This window comes from Hippocampus guttulatus, chromosome 1 (genome assembly GCF_054856545.1).
Source record: "Hippocampus guttulatus isolate MCC_2025c chromosome 1, RoL_Hgut_1.0, whole genome shotgun sequence".
NCBI classification, from domain to species: domain Eukaryota; kingdom Metazoa; phylum Chordata; class Actinopteri; order Syngnathiformes; family Syngnathidae; genus Hippocampus; species Hippocampus guttulatus.
The window spans coordinates 5,194,765-5,217,485 of record NC_141261.1 but is presented as its reverse complement, the minus strand read 5'-3'; the positions used below and the strand labels follow the sequence as shown (position 1 = coordinate 5,217,485).

The following is a 22,721-nucleotide window of genomic DNA, read 5'->3' as shown; positions in this document are numbered from 1 at the left end:
ACTTGTTTCTTGAAAGTGTCCACCAAACAGAACACTATCATTCAATCTTCTACATCATATATCTTGTCACGCAATCACTAAATATCATACACATGTTTAAAAATGATTCAAGAACGCAAATATTTATGGGTTATCCCAAATGGTTAAACCCCACATGTGATGAGTGAAAATAATGCAACTGTGTTGGCACTGTGCTTATCGTGTGTGGTGTACTCGTTGACCACCGTAGCGCACCATCACATGGTATCTTTCATGGACGTGCTCAAACTCACATCTTGGAGTGTCAAGACTAACCTGTGAGAGACAAGATGGTGCCGCGGGGCATCGAGACAGCTCGAAAACACAAAAAAGGAAACTTCTGTGTCTGGCAGCAGCGCAGACTTCAGGTCACTTCCTTGTGCATATTTTCGAAGGGGAAGCTGGAGGACCCTGGCTGCTGCTTTACAAAACATTGGACAAAAACACACTGTCAAGCCTCAAGAGGTGAAATCCTGAAGTAAGGATAAGGCCTAAATGACTTGATTGGAGATATGGAGGTGATTTGATCCAATCTTTTGCTGTCCCACACCCGAGTGAGGAAGACAAAATGGAGGGGAAGAGAGGTCTCCTTGGCTGGCTAGTCCGTGTTGCTATGCTGTGATAAGGAGCAAGAGGAGGAGAAGGAGAGGCAGACGGGCGAAGGGGGTTGGGGGAGGCGTCATCTGCAGTGCTGTGTGGAGAAGGAGGGATGAACAGGCCTTCGATAGGGAGAAGCAGGAGAGGAGAGGGCGCGTTGGGGGAGGGGAATGGGGCTCGGAAACGAGGGAGTAACAGGAAGGCGAGAGAAGGGAGGGGTGAGGGAGAGGAGCGGCTGATAGAGAAGGGGTGAGGATGATATGAGGATTGGTTATGGGCGTGTGGCGCCCCCTGTTGCTGTAAAATACTCATAGGGCTCCTGCGTGTACGTGCGGACTTCACGTTGGGCCACCTCTTTTGACCACCCCCCACCCACCCACAAACACAACTGCACACTGGTGATCATGGGGTGAGGATGTGGGGATTATGCAGGCTGCGGGAATAAACAAGAGGCCCTTTGAAGGGAAGGCTGATGGTGGGTGAAATGGTAGTGAACGGAGAATCAGACTGAGCCAAACATGCACACACCCACACACACACTTAAAGCCCCAGTGATTTAGCGAGATCATAAGTTGAAATCCAATTAATATTTCCCTTCTAATTATTCAAATTTTACACAACACCCACTACCCACCTACACTGAGTGTCTCAACCAATATCATGTCCAGCAAGGTTGGCTGAAATTTCTGAGTGACAGAACCATTTTGATGTATAGGCCCAAACATGTCAAGGCCAAAAGGTAAGCACGGGTGCAGTATTGGTGGACGTGCCAACCAGTCGACCACTGTGCCACGCTAGGCCTTTTGATCCATCCATCCATTTTCCAGTCCGCTTATCCGCATACACGTCTTGGGCGTGCTGGAGCCTATCCCCGTTGTCTTCGGGCAGCAAGCAGGATACACCCTGAATTGGTTGCCAGCCAATCACAGATCACACATCAACGAACAACCATTTGCGCTCACACTCACAATTGAGTGTTCCATTGACCTGCAACGCATGTTTTTGAAATGTGGGAGGAAACCTGAGTACCTGGAGAAAACCCACACAGACACGAGGAGAACATGCAATCTCCACACAGACAGGCCGGTCTTGAACTCCCAGGCAGGAGGCCGAGAGGAAGACCAAAGAGGAGCTTGATGGATGTAGTGAAAGGGGACATGAAGGTAGCTGATGTGAGAGAAGAGGATGCACAAAACAGGATGAGGTGGAGGAAACTGATTCGCTGTGGTGACCCCTGAAGGGAAAAGCTGAAAGGAAAAGAAGACTAATGTAGCCGGCGAAGAAAATGAGTGAGAGCCAGTTTATTGTGCCGTTTTATCCACCAGATGTCACTGTACAGCAATGCAACCACATTAGGTTGGCTCTTACTTTGAAGCCAACCACGGAGAAACTTTTATTTTGAAGCCACACGGCTCGGTTCGCAAGAGGAGAGAGAACAGAGTCCAACCAAGGCGACCGCACCGTACAGTAGCCGCTACCAGCGCACCGGTGTCCGGCTGTGAGCCAGCCAATATGACGGGGAACAAGTTCAGGACCTGCGGGGCTGATCGAGGGTAGCTATTCGTCGTTACTTTCGACGGACGACACGAACGTTGACGCCGACCAGGCTTTTCACCTTCCCTCACTGGAAGCGTATCGGACGGATTCGACTCTTTTTTTGGTCCCAAGCAGAGGTCGGTGGTGAAACATGAACAAGAACCACCGAGTGCCGAGCAACCGCTCTCTCAGTGCCGTGGAGGTGAAGAGTAAGGTGATTATTCCAACTTGTGTTCACGTTTGTTTGTTTTTAGTTGTTGCTGCCACACTGACATGCTCCACTCGAGGCTAATTTAGTTCAGCTAAAGTGCTCGGTATCAAGTTGTTAACTCAAATGAGCAAGTGTACGCTGAAACAAAGTTAACCCGAGGTGGTTGCTAACTAGCTAGCATAAAATGGTGGGAATAACCGTGGTTCGGACTGGTCACGATAAGTTTTCGAAGGTGAGACATGTCACCTGTCACTGCCTCCTCGAGCTTCCTCCCACTAAATATTGACTCCCGAGTCCAAGTCGAGTTTACATTAGGGCGCGTTGACATAAGTACGAGGTGCTGTTTTTTTTATAGCGCCTACGACATGCTAGGGAAACTAGCTCGCTCGACGGTTCTTCTGCTGGAGTGCACAGGTGTCTTTGGGCCCACAGGCTGCCGGCACCTTCCGCGGTACGCGACCTCACCTTGGGCAAAGAGGGCGGACTCTGGTCCCTCAAGGCCAGAGGTGGTTAAACTTTTGTGGCTAAGCGACGCATCTGATTTTTAAAAAGTACAGATGGGCCCATGTTTTAAAAAGTTACAATATGTTTGAAAACTCCTCAGCCACTGTATTACCCATAAGTAATGTAATTTAGGGCTGCACCTTGCATTTTAGTAATCGATTAATCTGTCAATTATTTTATCTATTAAGAGATGACTTGGATAAAAAATCTCTTGATTCAAAAACAAGACATTGTTATAATTGGCGGTGTAGAAAACTCCCAAACTTCAATGAATTATGATTCAGTTACTGGCTTGGTCTGCAGAATGTCAGAAAATAGGCATTTTTTTTCCAAAGAGCAAATGTTTTATTTGGTTCAATGCAAAGGTAGTCAGACTACTTTCGTGGAGGACTACCGAATTCGGAGAATATTTACTGCTGAGAAGCTGAAATGCTGAGGATTTCTTGGCTTGTTTCAATGATTCTAAGGTGGCCAATTTCCTCTCTGGTTTAGCACCACTGATACGCTTTTGATGAAAGATGATTAATGCTCAGTTTTGATTGACACTGTCAGAGAAGTAAAAATAAATTGAATGACATACATACCGGTAGATATCTATCTCACAGGGAATTCAACATATATATGTTGTTTTGTCTATCCGTTCTCTTGCGTTCGTATAGCAAAGGCAGGAGAGAGAGAAGGGCACCTTATATTTCAATGCGAGCTAACAGTAACCACAACACTTGGGAAGTAGTCATCGTCAACACCTCCAATGGGACTCTGTGGTACTGGCAGCCAATCAGTTGCCTTCAGATTAGGCAGCCATTGATCCGGTCGGACCACACTGATTACCTCATTAGTCCGAAGCCAGCTATGTGTTTTTAGAGTCTGACTCTTCACATTACTGCATAGCAACCTTTCTGTCTGCCTGCTTGATTTGGCTCAAAGCAGCAAATCCAACTAGATTGTCCCCGCATATTCAAGGTTCAACTAATTGGCATATTTGTGAGTGTGTGCGTGTGCGCCTGTGTGTTTTAGATGCATCCTTTATGCACGTAAATTCTTGTCTATTTGCGGTTTTTGTGTTCAGGGCAAAGCAATAAAGGTATACATTTGCCACCATCGTGTGGGATCTTAGTGCTGTTGTTGTTAGGTTTCATTCATTTATGATGTTTATTTTTTAGTCTGCATATGAAATATCCTGTTCTGTTGATCCTTGAATGCACCTTGTGCACAGTGAAAGGTAAACTAAAAGAGCGTTTCTGCTTCTCTTGCGATGCTGCTTCTAAAGTGAGACTACTTTGCCATAGTAATTTACTTGTATTCCCCAACATTGATTCTTGTGTGTTAATGCCAAAAGTTAAGTTTAATGGCTTAATACCGTTTGTGGCAGTGCGCGTCGAGGTGGGTACCCGGTACAATTAAGCCTCACTATTCACAAGAGAGAGGAACCAGGCCAGCCCATGAAAAGTGAAAATCCGCTTATATTTGATGGCCATTGAAATGCTTTGGCAAAAAATAAACAAAGTTGATATCTATAATTTTTTTTCCAACCCCTTGAAAATGATTCCCAAAACGCTGGTAAACATTCAATATACTGTACGTTGACACTAAAAACGAGAGGAAGGGGCATGAAAAAAAAATGTACAAAGTGCCAAACTGTGAGTATATAGGGGTAGACTGTAGTCCCATTTGAAGGTTCATGTTTTCATTGTGTCCCCCTATTCTGCCCCCATCACAGTTCGGTGCAGAGTTTCGCCGGTTCTCTCTCGATCGCTCAAAGCCAGGCCGCTTTGATGAGTTCTACGGCCTCTTGCAACACGTCCATCGTATTCCCAACGTGGACTTGCTTGTGGGTTACGCCGACATCCACGGCGACCTGTTGCCCATCAACAATGACGACAACTACCACAAGGCTATCTCCACTGCCAGCCCCCTCCTCAGACTCTTCCTTCAAAGGAAAGGTAAGAATGCACGAAAAATAGGGAACAAGTTCCACCTGTTCTTCCTGGATCCTGTTTCCTGTTGATAAGCAGACTTGTGGCTTGAGCAATAGCTTGCAATCGAACACCTGAGAACTACGGGCTCAGCTATTGAGAAGGAAAACATTGAGTCACAAAACAAAATGGGATTTTCTTGCTCGTTTGACTTCACACCGTTGACAGAAAGTGCAAGTGAATACAGGCAATCACAACATATTTGCGCATACTCCTGCCTTGAGTATTCTACCTCCTCCCTTTCCGACCTTCTTTACCAATACACTCCTTCCCGCAACCTCCGCTCCTCAAACGCAAACCTCCTCGCCATCCCCGTGACCAAGCTCAAAACCTGGGGGGACCGAGCCTTCTCTGTCGCCGCCCCCACCCTCTGGAACGCTCTCCCACAACACATCCGCAACTGTACTAACCTCCAATCCTTCAAATCATCTCTTAAAACTCATCTGTTCAGCAATGCTTTTAACATCTTTTAATCTCTTTCACCCATTTTTGCTTTTTTGTTCATCTAAATGTGCTTTTTGTAAATTATGTATGCTTGTTTAGGTTATGTATGATGAAAAGCGCTTTCAAATAAAATGTATTATTATTTATTATTATTATTCTAAATATATAATGCCTGTCCATGCATTCCGTTACTCCTCAAGCCTTGCCATGCTAACCCATATAGCTGTGTAGTGGTAAGGGGTTTTAAAGCATTCAAAGGAATGATTTTTCTATGTTGCTCAGCTCTCTCAATGAGCAGAGGAAGTGGTGGTGGTGGTAGTAGTAGTAGTTATTGTGCACTTGTGATTGACTAGCAATCAGTTCAGGGTGTACCTTGCCTGACAGCAATTAGGACGAGCACGACAGGTCATGGATGGAAAAGTCATTGTGACTCGTTCAACGCGGTGTCAGAGTTTTGTTGTCTGCAAGTCGTTGTTTAAGGTGCCAGATGACCCGAGAGAAGCTAAGCCACTTTGTCATGAAGGAGATTAGTTGGGGTCAGTGTGCTGCGCCGCATGGGACTGTGTTTCAATTACACGCTCCAGACATGAGCACCACGCTGGGCCTCTGCTGCTCCAGCTCAGATTTACACACACACACACACACACACACACACACACACACACACACACACACACACACACACACACACACACACACACACACACACACACACACACACACACACACACACACACACACACACACACACACACACACACACACACTATGTCTTTCAGAAATTGTTGGACAGGAGAAGAACATTCACTTCTTCTAATTGAGAGCAGTTGGTTAATGGTAAAGAGGCTCTGTGGATGCTGTTGTTGATGAACTGCTCGTCTCTATCCGTGTGTGTCCTAGCGACATTTATGTGGATCTGTGCTAGCCTAGTGGCATTTAAATCAGCTCAGTAACTTTTGTTGTCCACATTCAAAACACAATCCAATCCGGGGAGCTCTTTAACCATCAGATTGTTTGGACAATAATTACAAAGGAAATAAAACGAACTCGTGTGACAGAACGGTATATCGTGTTTTTTACATTCGCCTCACAGTCGTGAGACCCCAGGTCTGAATCTTACCTCATTCCCCTCCTCTGTGGAGGTTGCATGTTCTCCCCATGCTTGCGTTCTAAATCATGCATGTCAGATTTAAGGCCTGTGGGCTAAATCTGGCCCACCATGTCGATTTTCTATGGCTCTCCAGAGGTTGACAACATGGCAAAAGGTGAAACTAATGCAAGGCAAAAGGTGAGACGAATGATATTAGGGATTTGGGGGAGGTCCACATTTTCTTGTCATGGAAAAATACACACAATCTTGCAGAATCCAGTGGCTTATAGTGATTGTTTTTATGCGTTCGCCAAGTAAAAATACAGTAATGCCAGTGTGCATTTTTTTTTTTTTTTTTTGCTTGTGTGTGATGTCACTTAAGTTTGTATGTGTGGGATAGGAGAACCACAGTCGATGATGCCCTTTTCCGTCTTTTATTGAATGCCGGGAGAACCGTTAAACACACATGAGCATACTCGCACAGCAGGTGCAGTCAGCCACAGCTCACGCTCAGACACTCACGCAGCCTTGCAGAAGTCACTCACCACTGCGACGGGCCCTGCTTTTTAAAAATAAATATCCCTAGTTTTTGTGCTGCTTGTAGCATTCATAAACTTAAAATGTGTTCTGTGGTGTCTGTTGCATGTTTAAGAGTTACCATAGTGACCATATGAAAGTGTTGTTGTGACCTTTATGTTGTTGATGCTACTAGTAAAGGTAGCTCAGGATACAAAGTGGATTTGTGATTGTTCTAGCATTTTTTTAAATAAGGACACTGAAACCCTCCCCACTTCTCTGATGAGCAATTTTGAGTGTTGACCACTCTTGAAGTACAAAATTCAACAACAGCTTTTGCAACAAGAGATATTTGGTTAAAAGCATTGTATTCGATTTTTAATATCGACATGCTTTTAATAGTAGATGTCACAGAACATTGGCAAGGCATACACAGGAATAGTGGTTGCGATTGCATGACTGTCCATGTCTGATGTTTTGTGTAATTATTTTATTTTATGTCTTTCGACATCAGACAACCAAAGTAACTTATGTTGAATTGCTGCAACGTGTGAGAGTTTTCGTTTTAAGTCCCTTAGTAGGTTTTAAACACTACTTAGACTTTGAACCCATATGGGTGATTATGTACAGGGTGGTTGGATGGGATGTAAAAAGGCTATTCTTGCACAAGAGTGGACCTTTGACAAACTTGCACTGGAGGCCAATTTTGACCATTGCCATTCGTATGGAGTCTTGCAAGAAAACAATATTTGCTTATTCCGTGTGAGCTAGCATGGAATCTTTGCACCGCAGGTTATTTTGGAATTGTGTCTTGAGGGATAAATTTAGAAACTTTCTGTCCCGGGGTTTCACTCGTCTGCTGGTGTGCAGATGTTTGGACGGATGGACTAATAATGGGTGTGTGCGTGTATTTGTCTGCTGCTGGTTCAATCATGCCACCATTGTTTTTTTCTTAGCTGTGCATTGTGATCTGGCCTACTTATTTTGATGAGTGTCATCCAGCAAGTTGCAGCATGTTATATTAAAAAAAAGGCTTTCATCTCTCCCTGATATCTCTCTGCCAACACTTGCTAACTCTCCCAGCCAAGCCCTACACAATGAGTCAGTGACTATTGTGCCAGCCAATGAGGTGCCCACTGTTTACCTGTTGTCATGGCAGCAGTAGAGAAAGACACACTTACAGATGGATTTAAAGTGCCGTAGTGGTTTTTCAATGTTTAGAGGAGTTGCAAAGCATGTTGGGAAATGCACCATCAACATTTGGCTCTGAGAACAAAAGTTGTAATACTCCAACATTTTTTGGGGGGGGTTTATGTATTCTAATTCTGTGCGCACGTGTGTGTGTTTCAGACACTGAAATAGAACCAGTATTCCATCATTAAGTGTGGCATAAATGCTATTAAGTGTGAATTATACATCATACATAGTCCATTCAAATTCTGAACCGTAGGCATTCACAGATTGAGATTATTTGGGACCTAGAGCTGGGTGATGTTTTGTTAAAATGGAGGGCTGTCACGATCAAATATTTGAAGAATCGATTATTCTGTTGATTATTCCATTGCAAAATCTGTTAGAATTTTGTGAAACTGAATCAATTATTGGTTTAGTCAAATAGCAGATGTTTGCAAATGTCTTATTTTGATTAAATACAACCAATTTACCGTCACGGAATCGGAAAATAATTTCTCTTTGGAGGCTGAAATCAGAGGATTTGGACAGTTAATGTTAAACAATGCCACTAAACACTTATTCTGTTAGTAAAATGTAAGTACTTAATATCGTCCTTCAATCACTACCGTAGACTTTACATCATACGGTGTGGTCATTTAAAAACACTTGTGAAACAGTGCAGTGAATGCCTCGTCGTCGTATTGATATCATGGCGCCATTAACTCACTCACTCCCAAAGACGTTTTTAAACGTCTTTTAAGACTTGGTCCAGAATTGACTGGTACTGAATGAGTTAATGAATTTTGTCAATAGCAATGTAAGCATCTACCACACAGAACCAAACTGAATTGGGATACTGCTTAGATACACACTACTGAATTCACCATGCCCCTTTTTAACTTCCATTTTTGTGATATCGGTGACCCGAAGTTGATCTGAGAAATGTCTGAGTAGGTATTTTCTTGGTCTCGGCTCTTCCTTCAGAAGAATCTGTTACAGTTTCCAAGCTGTGATCCTTGTGTCGGTTGCTCACTTTTCATTCTCTGTCAGGGCGTGTGTTTGTTTGGTGGTTCATGTAGTTTCAGTTGTTGAAAGGCACACCAGAAAAGTATCAGGAAAGGTATCAGGAGGGACAGGAATGTTTGCTTATCCCAGCTGGGCTCGGCGTGGTAATCACTAACCAATGAGTCATCCAGTCAAAGTAAGGGGCATATACAAGTACAATGGAGAATGACTTGTTGGACAAAGTCTAACTGTCCCTGCAAAGACGGCACATGATGTAAGGAACAGTGTCAGCGAGTATCAAAATAATTGTGGCAGAAGTCAGCGTCAACTCAAAGGCTGAAGCTAACAAATGACGAAGGACTTTACTTGACCACAATTGCTTGTTTTCACGGGTTGCGAATGGGTGACGTGCACACCAGAGTCCTTTTGGGGGCTTTTCCCCTCCAAAATCAGATCCTCTGTAAGCCATTTTTTAAAAGTGACTGCAAGATGAGTTTGTAATGATGTTAAAATGGTTAGGGATCTTATAAACTATTGATATAAGCCACCAGTGTCAAACTCAAGGCCCGGGGGCCAGATCTGGCTCACCACATCATTTTATGCGGCCCGCGAAAGCAAATCAAACATGTCAACTTCTACCATGCTTGCTAAAATCTGGACCAAAATTTCAACTTCTCATATGTAATAAATAAGATATATTCTCAGCATTTTCTTGTTACCAAACCCCTCATTTTAGTAACTTAAACAATCGTTGAATCAACCATTATTCTGGGCTTCTTTAAATGCTTTCACCGTCATACCGGTAAGCAGTGTTCATTAGCTTGCTGTCGGGCTCAGTGTGGCTTTATTGTATATGTGCGAGGATCGAAATTGCACTGTGGCCTTCCTCAACTTTGTTAAATTCAGTGATGTCGTACACGGTGTCTCAACGCTCTGTCCCGCTCTTTATCGATCTCTCCAAACTGTACTTTAAACTAAATTGCACTTCTAGTATAAACGTGCCAAAATTGCTCCTGACATGCTCACGGCACCCCAGGATGGAATGTGTGGAGGAGGAACACATGTTCGGACCTAATAGAAGGGGTGGACAAGAGGATAGAAAGTGAAGCAGAGTCAACATGATTTAAGAGGGTGTTGATATATGAGGCATTGTTTAGGCAAGACAAGTAATTAGAGTGAGGCAAGGAAAGCAAGTGCAATTAAAAGTGTGATTAAAATTCAACCCGAAGAGAAGGGAGCATAGCGGGAATAGTATTAGTGAGGGAGGAATGTAGAGTGAGGCCCAATCTGGGAAGAGTGGGAGAGAAGAAGCGAGGGGGGTGTGCATTTTGGATGGAATGTGGCCAGTCTCAGATCAGCTCGGTTGGCCAGATTAGACAGGACAGCAGGTCAGACTGGACCCTCGCTGTAGAAACTGGCTGCAGCCAAAGCGGTACTGACTGACTGAGACAGAGCGGGTGAATTGTTGGGAAAGAAAACACAGAACAAATGTTTTACCCCCGCGAAACCTGGCTCCAGTTGCAGCGGGACGATGGGGGAGTGTGGGTGGCTCTGACAGAAGGACAGAGGTGAAGGGGCTCTCCTTTGTTGGGTCTGTCAGAATTTCTCCATTTAGAGCTGATAGATGAAGGCAAGAAGATGGAAAGTGGGTGAAGTGGGTCCAACAAGCCAACATGCAAAGGGCCAAAAATCAAGTGAAGAGCAAGAAGTGTTCAGCAATGTGCTGTTAAAATGAAACATGATGATTCAGAAGCATCTTGACTCCAAAATTCATCTCGAAAAGTTTACTTGCATCTCTGATTTTTAAAAAATTTAGTCAGAAAATGTTGACTCCTGTCATAATTGGACAGCCTATTCATGTGCCGCACCCCCCACCTTAATTCTGAGGTCTCGGGATGGATGTGGTATGACATAACTAAAAAACATGTTTTGTCAACAAAACATTCTGATAATATTAGAAGCTAATGGCGGTAACACTCTTGGCTAACAACGATCTGTAACTACACTGTAGCTCTGGTTACCATTTGTCATTGAAACTTCAACAATATTCACATTCTAAATGTTTTAAATCAGCTTCATTCAAGGGACAGTGTGTAAAAATGTGTTGATTTTTTTTCACTGTTCATTATTTTAAAAAAAACACCATTCATTTCAATAATATGGGGAAAAAAGTTCTATCACATCACTGTAATTTTTTAAAAATAATTTTAGGTCATCCCTCGTCTCGGTTGTATTTTACGCTTCGTAATGCGCCACACACAGTATTTCCACTTGCTTAGCTGTTAATTTCAGATACAGAAGATTCGGATTTCGATGGATTTGAGAATGAGGATTGATCAAAAAAATAACTTGAGTACATAGTTAAAGTACATCCAAACTCAGTTTTGCTGCCACTGCCTTTTTAAAAACATACGCTCGCGACGAGTGATTTTTAAACTAGAGCACATTTTACCAAGCCCGCGTGCAATAATACAACACGTATTGTGTATGTGCTCATACAAAAATTGCACCCGTAACTGACACTACACTTTTAATACGGTGCGCCGTATGGTCAGGAAAATACGGTCATGATTATTTGGTAAAACATTCATGTGTATCAGTTTGAACATTAAAGATTTTCTTTCAACTGTATTCAATTAAATATAGGTTGAACGTGATCTAAAAATCATTCCATTCTGTTTTTGTTAAAACATAATGCACCATTATTGTCATTTGGTTTGATGACAGTTTGCTTGCGAAACCTCATCATCGGCATATTTAACGGCATATTTAAACGTGCTATTGGTTTGACAAGCAGTGTTTGTTTTTTTTAAATTATGATTGATATTATTCATTAACTTTATTTGGCAAGCAATGTTGTCTAAATACTGGAACCAATTGTACACGTGACAGGCCGCAAAGAAAAATTTGTAGCCACGGCTTTTGACACGGATTTTCCTGGGCAATTTTGACAGACTAATTGGCCCGTCGCCAGAGTGGCAAATATGGCAAGTACTGTATTTACCACCCCACTCCTCATTTGAAATCGTCATTGGCGACGTGGCGAACAGGGAGCGTGCACCCTGCCAAAGTTCTAATTATGACTCAAGAGCGATGGCTGTGATTGTGAATTCATGAGTGGGGCTATATAAGAAGCAGCCTAATGATCAGCACCACATTCTCTTGAATTAAGGATTTCATAGAAAATTCATCAAACTGTCCTCAACTTGGCACACCGAGGTTCTGGCTGGTCTCGGCCCGAAACACGGGTCATAACCACTCTTTTGTGGGGGGAGGGGGGGGGTTCATTCTGTTGTCATTTGGCCTCACTGCTGTGCCTCTTTCCACTTCTACCTCCTGCCTTATCGGCAGCATTTAAGGTGCCTTTTATCTGGGCTTTAAGGATGAGGTATTCTCACCCGCACCCGGAATAGCAAACCCATGGGAATGTCCTCCTTTTCCACGTTTATCACCTCTGCACACTTCATTCCCATCCTCCGTCAGCATTTGTTATTTTCGTGCCTTCGTGTCTCTTACGTCTTGTGTTTTGCACTCGCCCTGCTTTTTCTCATCTGCACAAGCTCAAACTGGCCAACACGCACACGCACACACACACACACACACACACACACACACACACACACACACACACACACACACACACACACACACACACACACACACACAAGCGTTGTAACACTCTGTGTCAGGAACACCTCGGCACAGACGGTGGTGAGTGTTCGTGCTTGTCATCAACAAACCCGACTGTTTCCAGAAAACCACAACCTTCAACTTCTTGTCTTTGTGTGCATGTGTTTTTCTTACTCAGAGGCTTGCCAGCAGTCATGTTTGGATACGTTGGACTACTTTCATACACACAGACATGGACCCATCCATCTGTTTTTGGGAGTTGGGGTTAATCTTTGTCTTTTAAGTTGTACTCCCATGTGAGTATTCGTATGTGTTTTAGAACCAAACCATGACAGCGCACCACTTTTTACTCTTCTCTAACTATCACACTTATGTTAGACCCTTCCATTATTGCCATCATGTGGAAGGGCCATAACAATGCAAATAGTGTATGATGGTTTTATTTATTTATTTATTTCCCCCCATGTCAATCCCAAATCTAATGGGAATGCTAAAAGTTTGTTATTGGATGGTTTGGGATGCAGAGGCAGAACTTTGGCCATCCAGCACCAAGGCTTTTTACTTACAAGACACACAACAATGCTAAAAATAGATTACCGTATTTTCCGCACTAAAAGGCGCACCTAAAATTTTCATTTTCTTAAAAGCTCACAGCGTGCCTTAAAATCCGATGTGCCTTGTGTATGGTCATTACGGTAATATTTCGACCCCAAAATAATAATAATAATAATAATAGATTTTATTTATAAGCGCCTTTCAAGACACCCAAGGACACTTTACAATAACAAAAAACACAAAACAATACGGGTTGAGCACTCCTTGCACGAGACATGCTGACAACGCAGAGTTCAAACTTAAGGCGATCGGTTACGCAGGTGAACACGGAAATAGAGCAGCGGCAAGAGAGTTCAAATTAACGAGTCAACGTTATAACTTGCTGTTGGTTAAGTGAACTGTGTCGCTGCTTTATTAAAAATGTTTTACTGACATCTGATCGTTCTGTTGGTGTTTCCTTGAGCGTAACTCCATCTAGTGGAAGCATTGTAGATTGCGTCTTATAATGCGGTGTGCCCAGTGTATGAAAAGAATTACAAAATAGGCCATTCATTGAAGGTGCGCCTCATAATCCAGTGCGCCTTTTAGTGTGGAAAATACAGTAGCTTTTGGACTTAAACATACACAATGGTAGCACAGAGCATTCCTGCAGTGTGCACAATTTTGTTTGCTGTTATGTCTTATTTATGGATGGGGTTAGTGACGTTGATCTTTCTGCAAATTACTATTGATCAGAGATTTTGCGGATGGATAATACTTTCTACCTAGTCGCCAGGCTAAGTTGTGATGCTCTTAATGTAGCTGGCTATCGGCATCTGGCCTACACATCCCATGCTGTGGCCGGTTACCCTATTCTTTTACACTGACTGGATAAATAACTATAATATTTTGTCAAATTCAGTTCTATTCAATATACATGATGAATACATTTCCATTGTGAAGGACCCTAGTGTAGGCAACGCAAACTACCATACTTTTCAGTATTGTCACAAGGGTACAGTTCGACGTAACTTGATGTGACTAATTACCATCAGGAACTCACTGTCTCATTTTTAATTGTGCTTTAACTGCATTCACGTCCTTGAAAAGGATCTTTTATGTAAGCTGTCAGTGAGGCATGATGCACTCAGAGCGTGAGAGTAGACCTGAGTGGCTTCTTTTCCGATGGCAGTTTTGCCTCTTGACGTCCTTTTGTGATGGAAAGGCATGTCCTTTTAATTCAGAGCAGAGTGCAATGACCGAGCTTGAATATGTGCACGCGTGGTCGTTAGTGGCACTGGCAGCTCGTCATTTTCTCCTCCGGTGCTTCAACTTCCATTGCTCATCGCTGACTCCATTCAACTCTGGGGCGGGAGTCCAAGCTGCCACTGCATAGTTCGAATACCTGACCTGTGCACACCCATGATGAGTGAGCCACTGAGTTCAGGGTGGGTGGCCGCTGGTACTGGAGTCAATGAGCTGTGCCTGTTGTGCACCTTCAGGTGATGAGAAGCTTCTCAGTGCTTGGTTCAAAACTCCCTAATGACACGCTTTCATTTTCAATTACACGGGTGCTTGACTGGCTTAGATGTCCAAATCGTTGTCACTGTGGTGGCTTTACCATGACATCATCTTGAACGCATTTTAGCCTTGCTCCAAATCTGCCTCCACTGGCAGAATTTAAAACAAGAAAAACAGAATCTGTCAGGGAAGAATGTTGAGTAATGCAACTCGACTGTTTCAAGATCTGTGTACGTTAAGGAGGAGCCACGTTTAGCCCGGGTCGTTAGTGGAATTTCCAGAGATATTTCACCTCATGCATGAAAAAAGCTCAAGCTAACAAATTTTGGAGGTATTGTTGCAACATTTTGTAACGTTGGTCAGTCCGAGGTAAGTTAATACCGTGGACCTTCGGAACAAAGACGTTTGTATCATCTTGCACAATCATAAATTTGCAAAAACTCCCACTGTCGTACTGTGAGACCTGTTGCTTTTGCCAGCTTGTTTTCTGCATCTAGTGCTTTTCAACAACAAGCAGACAGGACCCTTACGCTCATTTCTTCGCTTCAATAAAACGGCCAATGATAGCAGCCGGTTGTTATTAGTAATTGGTTAATTAGTTGCCAAATTTGTCTGGAAGACTGGGAGCCTGCTTCAAAATAAAATACGTGCCGATGGATGCCTTCATGCCAAACTCTCCCCCGGGGTTAAAAAAAATAATAATTGAATAGACACCGATAACTGCTGCACTGTTATCATGACATCAACAACGTATCAAATGATTGAGACTCCCAACTCTCCAGAGCTGGTTAATGGCGCAGCTGTGCTGTCAAGATGGTGCTCTGGTAAAGAGGATACTATTTAAAGAATGTACTTGGGAGCGGTGTTTCTTTTTTTAGAGTTTCAAAACAGCTAAAACAGAAAAGTAAAAATGGAACAGATGATTTTGATAGATCTTTTTTTTAAAAATAACGCACAGACACAAAGAGCATCATTTGTACATATGAGATATCGAAGTTGCTTAGGGGCTCTGCAAACAGACCGCATATTTAACATCTATAAATTAGCTGTATTGAATGTCCAGCAGCACTTTGAAAGTCAATCACAATTCATTCTGTGATGCACATCAACCTCTTATTTGGTCGGCTATCCAAATAGCCTTTCATATGCCACACGCACAGAGGGATGTGAGGCCTGAAAAGGAAGTTGTTTAATAGTAAGATCAGAAGTGCAGCGTGTGCGTGACTGTAGTGTTGTATTTGAACAACGCTCATTTAATTTTTATTTTTATTTTTTTCATAATCCCTCTTCATAGAGCTGTTGATTTGCATTGAAATGTCGACAAGAATTGAATGACAATGCTCAGTTCTTTATTTTTTATTTTAATCCATCATCCAAGATGATTTGCACGTGTTCACAGGTTGGGCGTTGACGGCAAAGAGTGGAATTGACCGGTGTACCTCTGTTAATATTTAGCTGCAGTTTTTCTAGTGAGCGAACTTCCTCCCTTTTCTTTCCCTTTCACCTGCTCTGCTTTTAATATGTCGCCATGCCGGGTTAAAGTCTATAAAAGCTCATCGATGACAACACAAAAGGCTGTGTTGGGTGATGCTCTGTTGGCCACTTGCAAAAATATCCAAGAGGTACAGTCATGCCTTGGTTTTAGGACCGTAATCCGTTCCAGAAGGCTGTTCGAAAACCGAAACCACGCTCTTTTTAAAAAAAAATCTTAATTGAACACGTCTGTGCACACACTAGGAAGCGTCACTTCCTCGTCTACCCGAGGTCGCATCACTTCCTCATGTAAGGAAGGCGAGAGGAGTCAAGTGCGCTCAGTTTGTTCGAGAACCGAAATTCAGTCGTCATCCGAGGCATAAAAAACTCGAAATTTTTGGTCGAAAACCCATTTGGTCGAGAACAGAGACGTTCCAAAACCGAGGTTTGACTGTACTTGATTTCATTTTCGCTGATTGATGATTGTACCATTCAATTCAAAATCCATCCATTTTCTCAAGCCCATATACTATTCAGGGTCACGGAGTAACTGGGTTCAGTCCCTGCTGACTTTGCATAGAAGGTGGACTACACTCTGGCCTGATCGCCAAATCAATCACAGGGCACATGTAGAGCCAGACAACCATTCACACTTACTATTCACACCATCACCGAGTGGGAACAGAACCCATGCTGCCCGCAACAAAGTTTCACGAGTGAACCACTACACATCAGTGGCCCATTTAAAAATATTTCCAAATACAAATCATAAAAAAAACAAATGAAATTCATTTCCAAAATAAATGAAAAGTGACAATCAATTATGGAGTGTATATATATGATGCCAGCCCCGAGACAAGCTAGTCTGTACAGGGCTGTAAGAATGTCTGAGTGTGATGATGGACGGACGGCGCTTTGGCCTGTTCGAGGATGTGCTCAGAGTTGATTATTCGTTCTCTTGAAATTATCTGACGGGAAAATATTGCAGTCCCTTCCGAAAGTATTGGAACGGCAAGGACATTGGCTTTCTTTTTATTGTATTCTGAAAGCATTTGGTTTCATATCAAAAGATGAAAAAGCAAATACCATGAAATAAAAGCTGGAATTCGGAACTTTTGTCGATAGTCATCTTTTGATCCGAAACCCGGATGTCTTCAGGATACAACAAAAACATGGGGAAATAACCATGCCATTCCAATACTTTTGGAGGGGACTGTATATGTTCTTTGGCTACTCCAACTTCCTCCCGCATTCCAAAAATATGCTTGCTCCATTCATCCAAGGCTCTGTCAGTTGTGGATGAATGCTCATGTGAAATGACACGCGACGTATACCGGTGCTCTATAACAATTGTTTATTGTCTGTCATCTGTTCTTTTTTATGCAGAGGAAGCCGATTATACAACCTTTGGTACCGATACGCTGACGAGAAAGAAAAACACAGTTCTTTCGGCAGTTCTTCTCCGACCCGACGCCAACAGGAAAAAGCCGCCCGTTATCATCAGCCTCCCGCGGGACTTCCGTCCCGTTTCGTCTATCATCGACGTGGACATCCTGCCCGAAACGCACAGACGCGTCCGCCTGTACAAGCACGGCCAGGAAAAGCCTCTGGGCTTCTACATCCGTGACGGCTCCAGCGTGCGGGTAACGCCGCAGGGCTTGGAGAAGGTCCCCGCCATTTTTATCTCCCGGATGGTTCCCGGCGGCCTCGCGGAAAGCACCGGTCTTCTCGCAGTGAACGACGAGGTTCTGGAGGTGAACGGCATCGAGGTGGCTGGCAAATCTCTGGACCAAGTGACGGATATGATGATCGCAAACAGTCACAACCTCATCATCACAGTCAAGCCGGCCAACCAGCGTAACAACGTCGTCCGCGGCGGGGGCACAGCGTCCGGCAGCTCGGGGCGGTCCTCGGACAGCGGAGCCAGCTACTACGGCTACTCTTTGTCGGCCGGGCTCGGCGCCAGCTCCTCCGCCCCCTCGCACATCATCCAGAATTTCCCCGTCGGCGAGCTCGAGAGCGACGAAGACGACGAGGACCTCGTAATCGAGGCGGGGGGCGACGCCGATCCCATCAGCCGCACGCCGTCCAATTACAGCACGCCCCCGCTGCCTCGCTACGAGCCGCACCTGAACCTGCGAGCGTCCGCTTCGCCGCCACCCCTCGCCATCAACGGTGCCGTGCTAGCCCGCGGGAGCAGCGGCTCATTGAGCAAGGCCGGGTACTCCACACCGTCACCTGACAGAGCCACGAGGAGGCGGAGTCTCGAAGAAGACGGAACTGTAATAACACTGTAGAACTGCCATGCATGCACTACACTTGAGTACTTCCACACACTCTGTACGTTTACGCCGTGTTAGCAAAATACTTTTGTTTTTTGTCTGGATGAAACATAAACATAAGTCCAGCTGTAGGAACGAAAACCCACTTCAACAGACTTCCTTGACACCAATTCCTAATTAGACAAGGCCTTGGCGGCATTTGATGGCATTTCAGAAAAAGCATGAAAAATATCGGTGGGTACGGGAGCATTGTAGACAAGCAAATCAGACCAGGCCCAAGACGATGTGTACATGCTTTGAGTGGGACGCAGACAAGTAGCTGGTCGACCAGGAACGACATTTGGCTTCATGCATCCCTCTTCCCAAAAGAGATAACAAACATGTGATTTGTACTACGAGTCAAGTTTACAGCATGTGTACTAAGCATACAGATTTGGAACACTATCCAAGTCACTATTCTCCAGCAAGCTTGTTTTATTTTGCAACGTATTAGATCAACCAGAAAGAGACTATTGCCGAGAGGTGTACAAGAGGCGTAGCGCCACCAATGGCAGTAGCCAAAAAATGGCTTCTGTACAAGGAAAACTCAAGTAGTTCACTTCACAGATGTAGCGGTAGCTGGAACAAACTGGATGTAAACTGAGCGACACTTTGAGAGGGAGTCACGGACCGGCCATTGATGCCAATAACTTTGACGGAGAAGCGCAATGACATGTAAATATTGAATCTGGACACAAAGCCTATTGAAATGTTTGTACATTTACACGTAAAACACCACACCTCAGACTGTAGTGCCCACGCGTATGCCATTGTGGCACCATAGAGGCTGCGGGCAAACCCCTCCCCACATACACACAAACACACACTAAGGGACTAAAGGTGTCACTTCACCAAAAAACCTCCCCCCAAAACCAGGTACTGCACCTCCTTCCAAGCTACAAGCCTCCTGAAGCACTTATCTTGTTTTTTGTTTTTTCAACCTTCCTCTAGAGGGCAGCGGTGATCCCTCATGCCCACGCGTCTTATGAATCGATGAGTGTTTCCCCAGCCACACGCCTGTGGACACCAACAAGACATTTATTTTATAAATTTTTTAATGTTGTTTTTAGCAAGACAATCGTCCGCAAGAATAATGCAGCAAATTCACTGACCGAGGCTGCCTTCTGCAAAAATAATAATAATAAGAAGAAGAAGAACAATGATGATCATGTTTTTATTCAAAGACAAAACAAATTTGGACCTTTCAGCCTCAGATTTTTTTTAGGTATGTCAATTGATTCTAGTTATTTAAGACAGCTCTTGGCCTGTTAAAAATCTGCATTTATAAACGGTGCAGTCGAACCTTAAGGAGTCGTATTATGCATTTAATTAAGTGACTTTCATGTGTCTGTGGCATGTTTTCATCCAAAACTCCACAGATCGAGAATTGAACATGTATTTTTCAATTCACGTGTCAATGAGTGTTGCGGTGTGCCCCATGACATCGCCAGACGTACGATTGTTTGTAGACAAGCAATTAAAGTCAGTCTTCCATAATATGTCCCCTTTTAAGGTTGCAAAAGCTAGGCGACCCCTGGCTTCAACGATTCCAGGGTGACAGATCATTTTTCATGTCATCACTCACTGTCATACAAGCGTAAAAATAGTGGCCTTTTCATATTTTACTGTTTGCCGTCATTGGTACACTTGTGGACCTTTTGTATATTTGGGATGATATTTGCAATTGTTGCTGCATATGCCACGACAACAATGGCCCACGCACCCTCTGTTGCATCACGTGTGCAACATATCAAATAACATAATGCCCCCCCAAAAGACTTCGTCGACCTTGACTCTTTGTACAGTAAATGTGTCAGGTCATTTTCTAGCAAGGCCACAGTTGACACAGCATTCCATAATGGTTATTTGGACCCGAGTTGAAACATTTGAGAGCAACTTTGTAACACGTCTTTTTGAGGCTTTTTTGACCGCAGCTAAAAAGTCAAATTGAAATTGTCATATTTTAAAAGGCAAGATGGTTTTACGGTGTTTTGCACGGCTTTACACTGTATCCTTGACAAATGCATTGGTCAACAGCAAATTTTAATCAGAGGTGGCCTTGATGTGTTCTTCAATGTCTTTCGACGCTGATGTCAAAAATGTCCACTTTTTTCCGAGCACCAGTGTGATATATTTTGTTTTTTTTTTTGGTTTTGTTTTAAAGTTTGACCAATTAAGGCCCGTAAATCACTGAGCGGCAAAAGTTTGCAAGTATGTGCGCATGTAGCAATATTTTATTTTTTATTTATTTTTTTGGTGAGGGTTCATTCAATGTTGCAAAGGGGTCCAAAAACGTTCCCAAATTGTTTTATGGTTGCCAACTGTTTTTCTTGTCGTCATCAAAATTTGAACATGTTCAAAATTTTTTAGCGACAAGAAAACCCATCAAATTGTTGGCGAACGTCTTTGCGTCCATTTGCGACCTTGAAGAAACCCTGACGAAAAAACATTAGTGAGTTGTGCACACACTTGCACACTTGATTTTACCATGCCTTGTAACTTATAGCTATGACGTTTCAGAAAAAAAATCCACGTTTCTGAACCTAATCCTTGATTCCTAACGATTACGAAATATAGTTCTACATTATACAATTATTATTAAAAAATGTGCTTGAGGAAGTTTCTCAAAGTCTGCTTGCATCTCAGAATTGTTTTTTAAAATTGTGATTTGTTGACCACTGATGTCATTTTGTGTGCAATTCAAGAGCCTCCACAGCTGAGATGTAACGAGAGAAATTTTGTCTTGATTTAGTTTTGTTTTTACTCACGGCAGCATGGTTGACCAGTGCTGAGTACGTTTTGCCTCACAGTTGAGTGTTTCTTGGTTCAAATCTGTGCTCGGGCCCTCTTGTGTGGAGTTATCAAGTTGTTCCCGTGCCCATTTGGGTTTTCTCGAAATTCCTCCCCCATTCCAAACTACCTGCATGTTAGGTTGATGGAAGACTCAATAAGTGTTGCCCAACCTTTATCGAGCCAAGGCACGCATTTTACTTTTAAGCATCTCAAGGCTCCCCACCAAACAAAAGCAACCGAAAAAGTGGATCACGGGCTTATTATGCACCTTAAGCCATCTTGTGGAAGAGCATTTAACTGTTCTGCCTGTCACTATATGTTGTTAGCATTGATAGGTGAACAAAGACGCAATATTTGGATAGAATAATTTTTGGAGCAATGAAGTTGGATGGAGAATATCCTGCGGCACATCTCTCACAATGCAACAAATTATAAGTGTGAATGTAAGTGCATTTATATGTTCCCTTATATTGACTGGCGAACATTTCCAAGATTTTGTCCCAAAGTTGGCTGGGATAGACAGACACAAACTCACCTGTGATTCCAATGAGAAAAAGCTCAAAAGAAATGTTTATCCTCCTTACACACATCCACACGGGCGTCACTTTTGCATCAAGCTTCTTTCTTATGATTGCAGTCTCATGAACCTGTTAAGACTGTGATACTGTTAGACTGGAAACACTTTTAATGTTCTGCCTTGTGTGGCACTGGCTACCGGCGATGGTATCTGTCATTCCAGGAGTAACATAAAATCTTTTTAAATTATTGTATTTAACTGCTCCACAGGACACTGGGATTGTAACCACAGAGACACTGTTATTTATTCTGTAATCATGTCTATTTCTGGAATATTTTCATTCTTTGTACTCTTTATGATCCCCCCCCCCCTTTTTTTTTACCAATACATTTTGTGTGGGTACTTTCTTGATGTTTTTGTTTGAGAAAATCTCATGGTAGATGTATTTGACCACTGGAGAGGATTTCTAGTAGCTGACTGTTGTTATCGATTTTTTTTTTTTTTTTGCGAGGGGAGGTGGACACAATTTTTTTTCATACTGTGAATTTTCATTTTAAAACAGAACATTTTTGATATTTGAGTCTTTTCTTTCTCCTTTTTTAAGTGATTGAGCTATGGCGTTTGCTTGCCAGATAAATGCTATGTTATATATAGATTTGTAATGAAGATTGTCAGTATTTTCATATCGATGCTTTAAATAATGTACATTTTTATCACGTTGTGACTACATTGTAAGACTCGACTGGAGCTGTACGAATAAATAGATGTACGCCTGTAGTTGTTGATTTGAGGAGCTTGATGAAAAATAATAAAGAGTAATGAGTAGTAGCTGTGGTCTGCCTGCCTTTTGCAATCATTTTAC

General features: G+C 43.1%; 1 protein-coding gene across 1 annotated transcript; it reads left to right on the top strand.

Annotated features, from left to right (window-relative positions):
- Positions 1 to 1,836: 1,836 nt before the first annotated feature.
- On the top strand, positions 1,837 to 22,687 carry pard6b (par-6 partitioning defective 6 homolog beta (C. elegans)). The gene is made up of 3 exons (XM_086105600.1): positions 1,837 to 2,365; positions 4,587 to 4,809; positions 17,615 to 22,687. Exons 1-3 carry the CDS (start codon positions 2,303 to 2,305, stop codon positions 18,523 to 18,525), a joined length of 1,197 nt encoding a protein of 398 aa, XP_085961726.1. The 5' UTR covers positions 1,837 to 2,302; the 3' UTR covers positions 18,526 to 22,687.
- Positions 22,688 to 22,721: the final 34 nt, after the last annotated feature.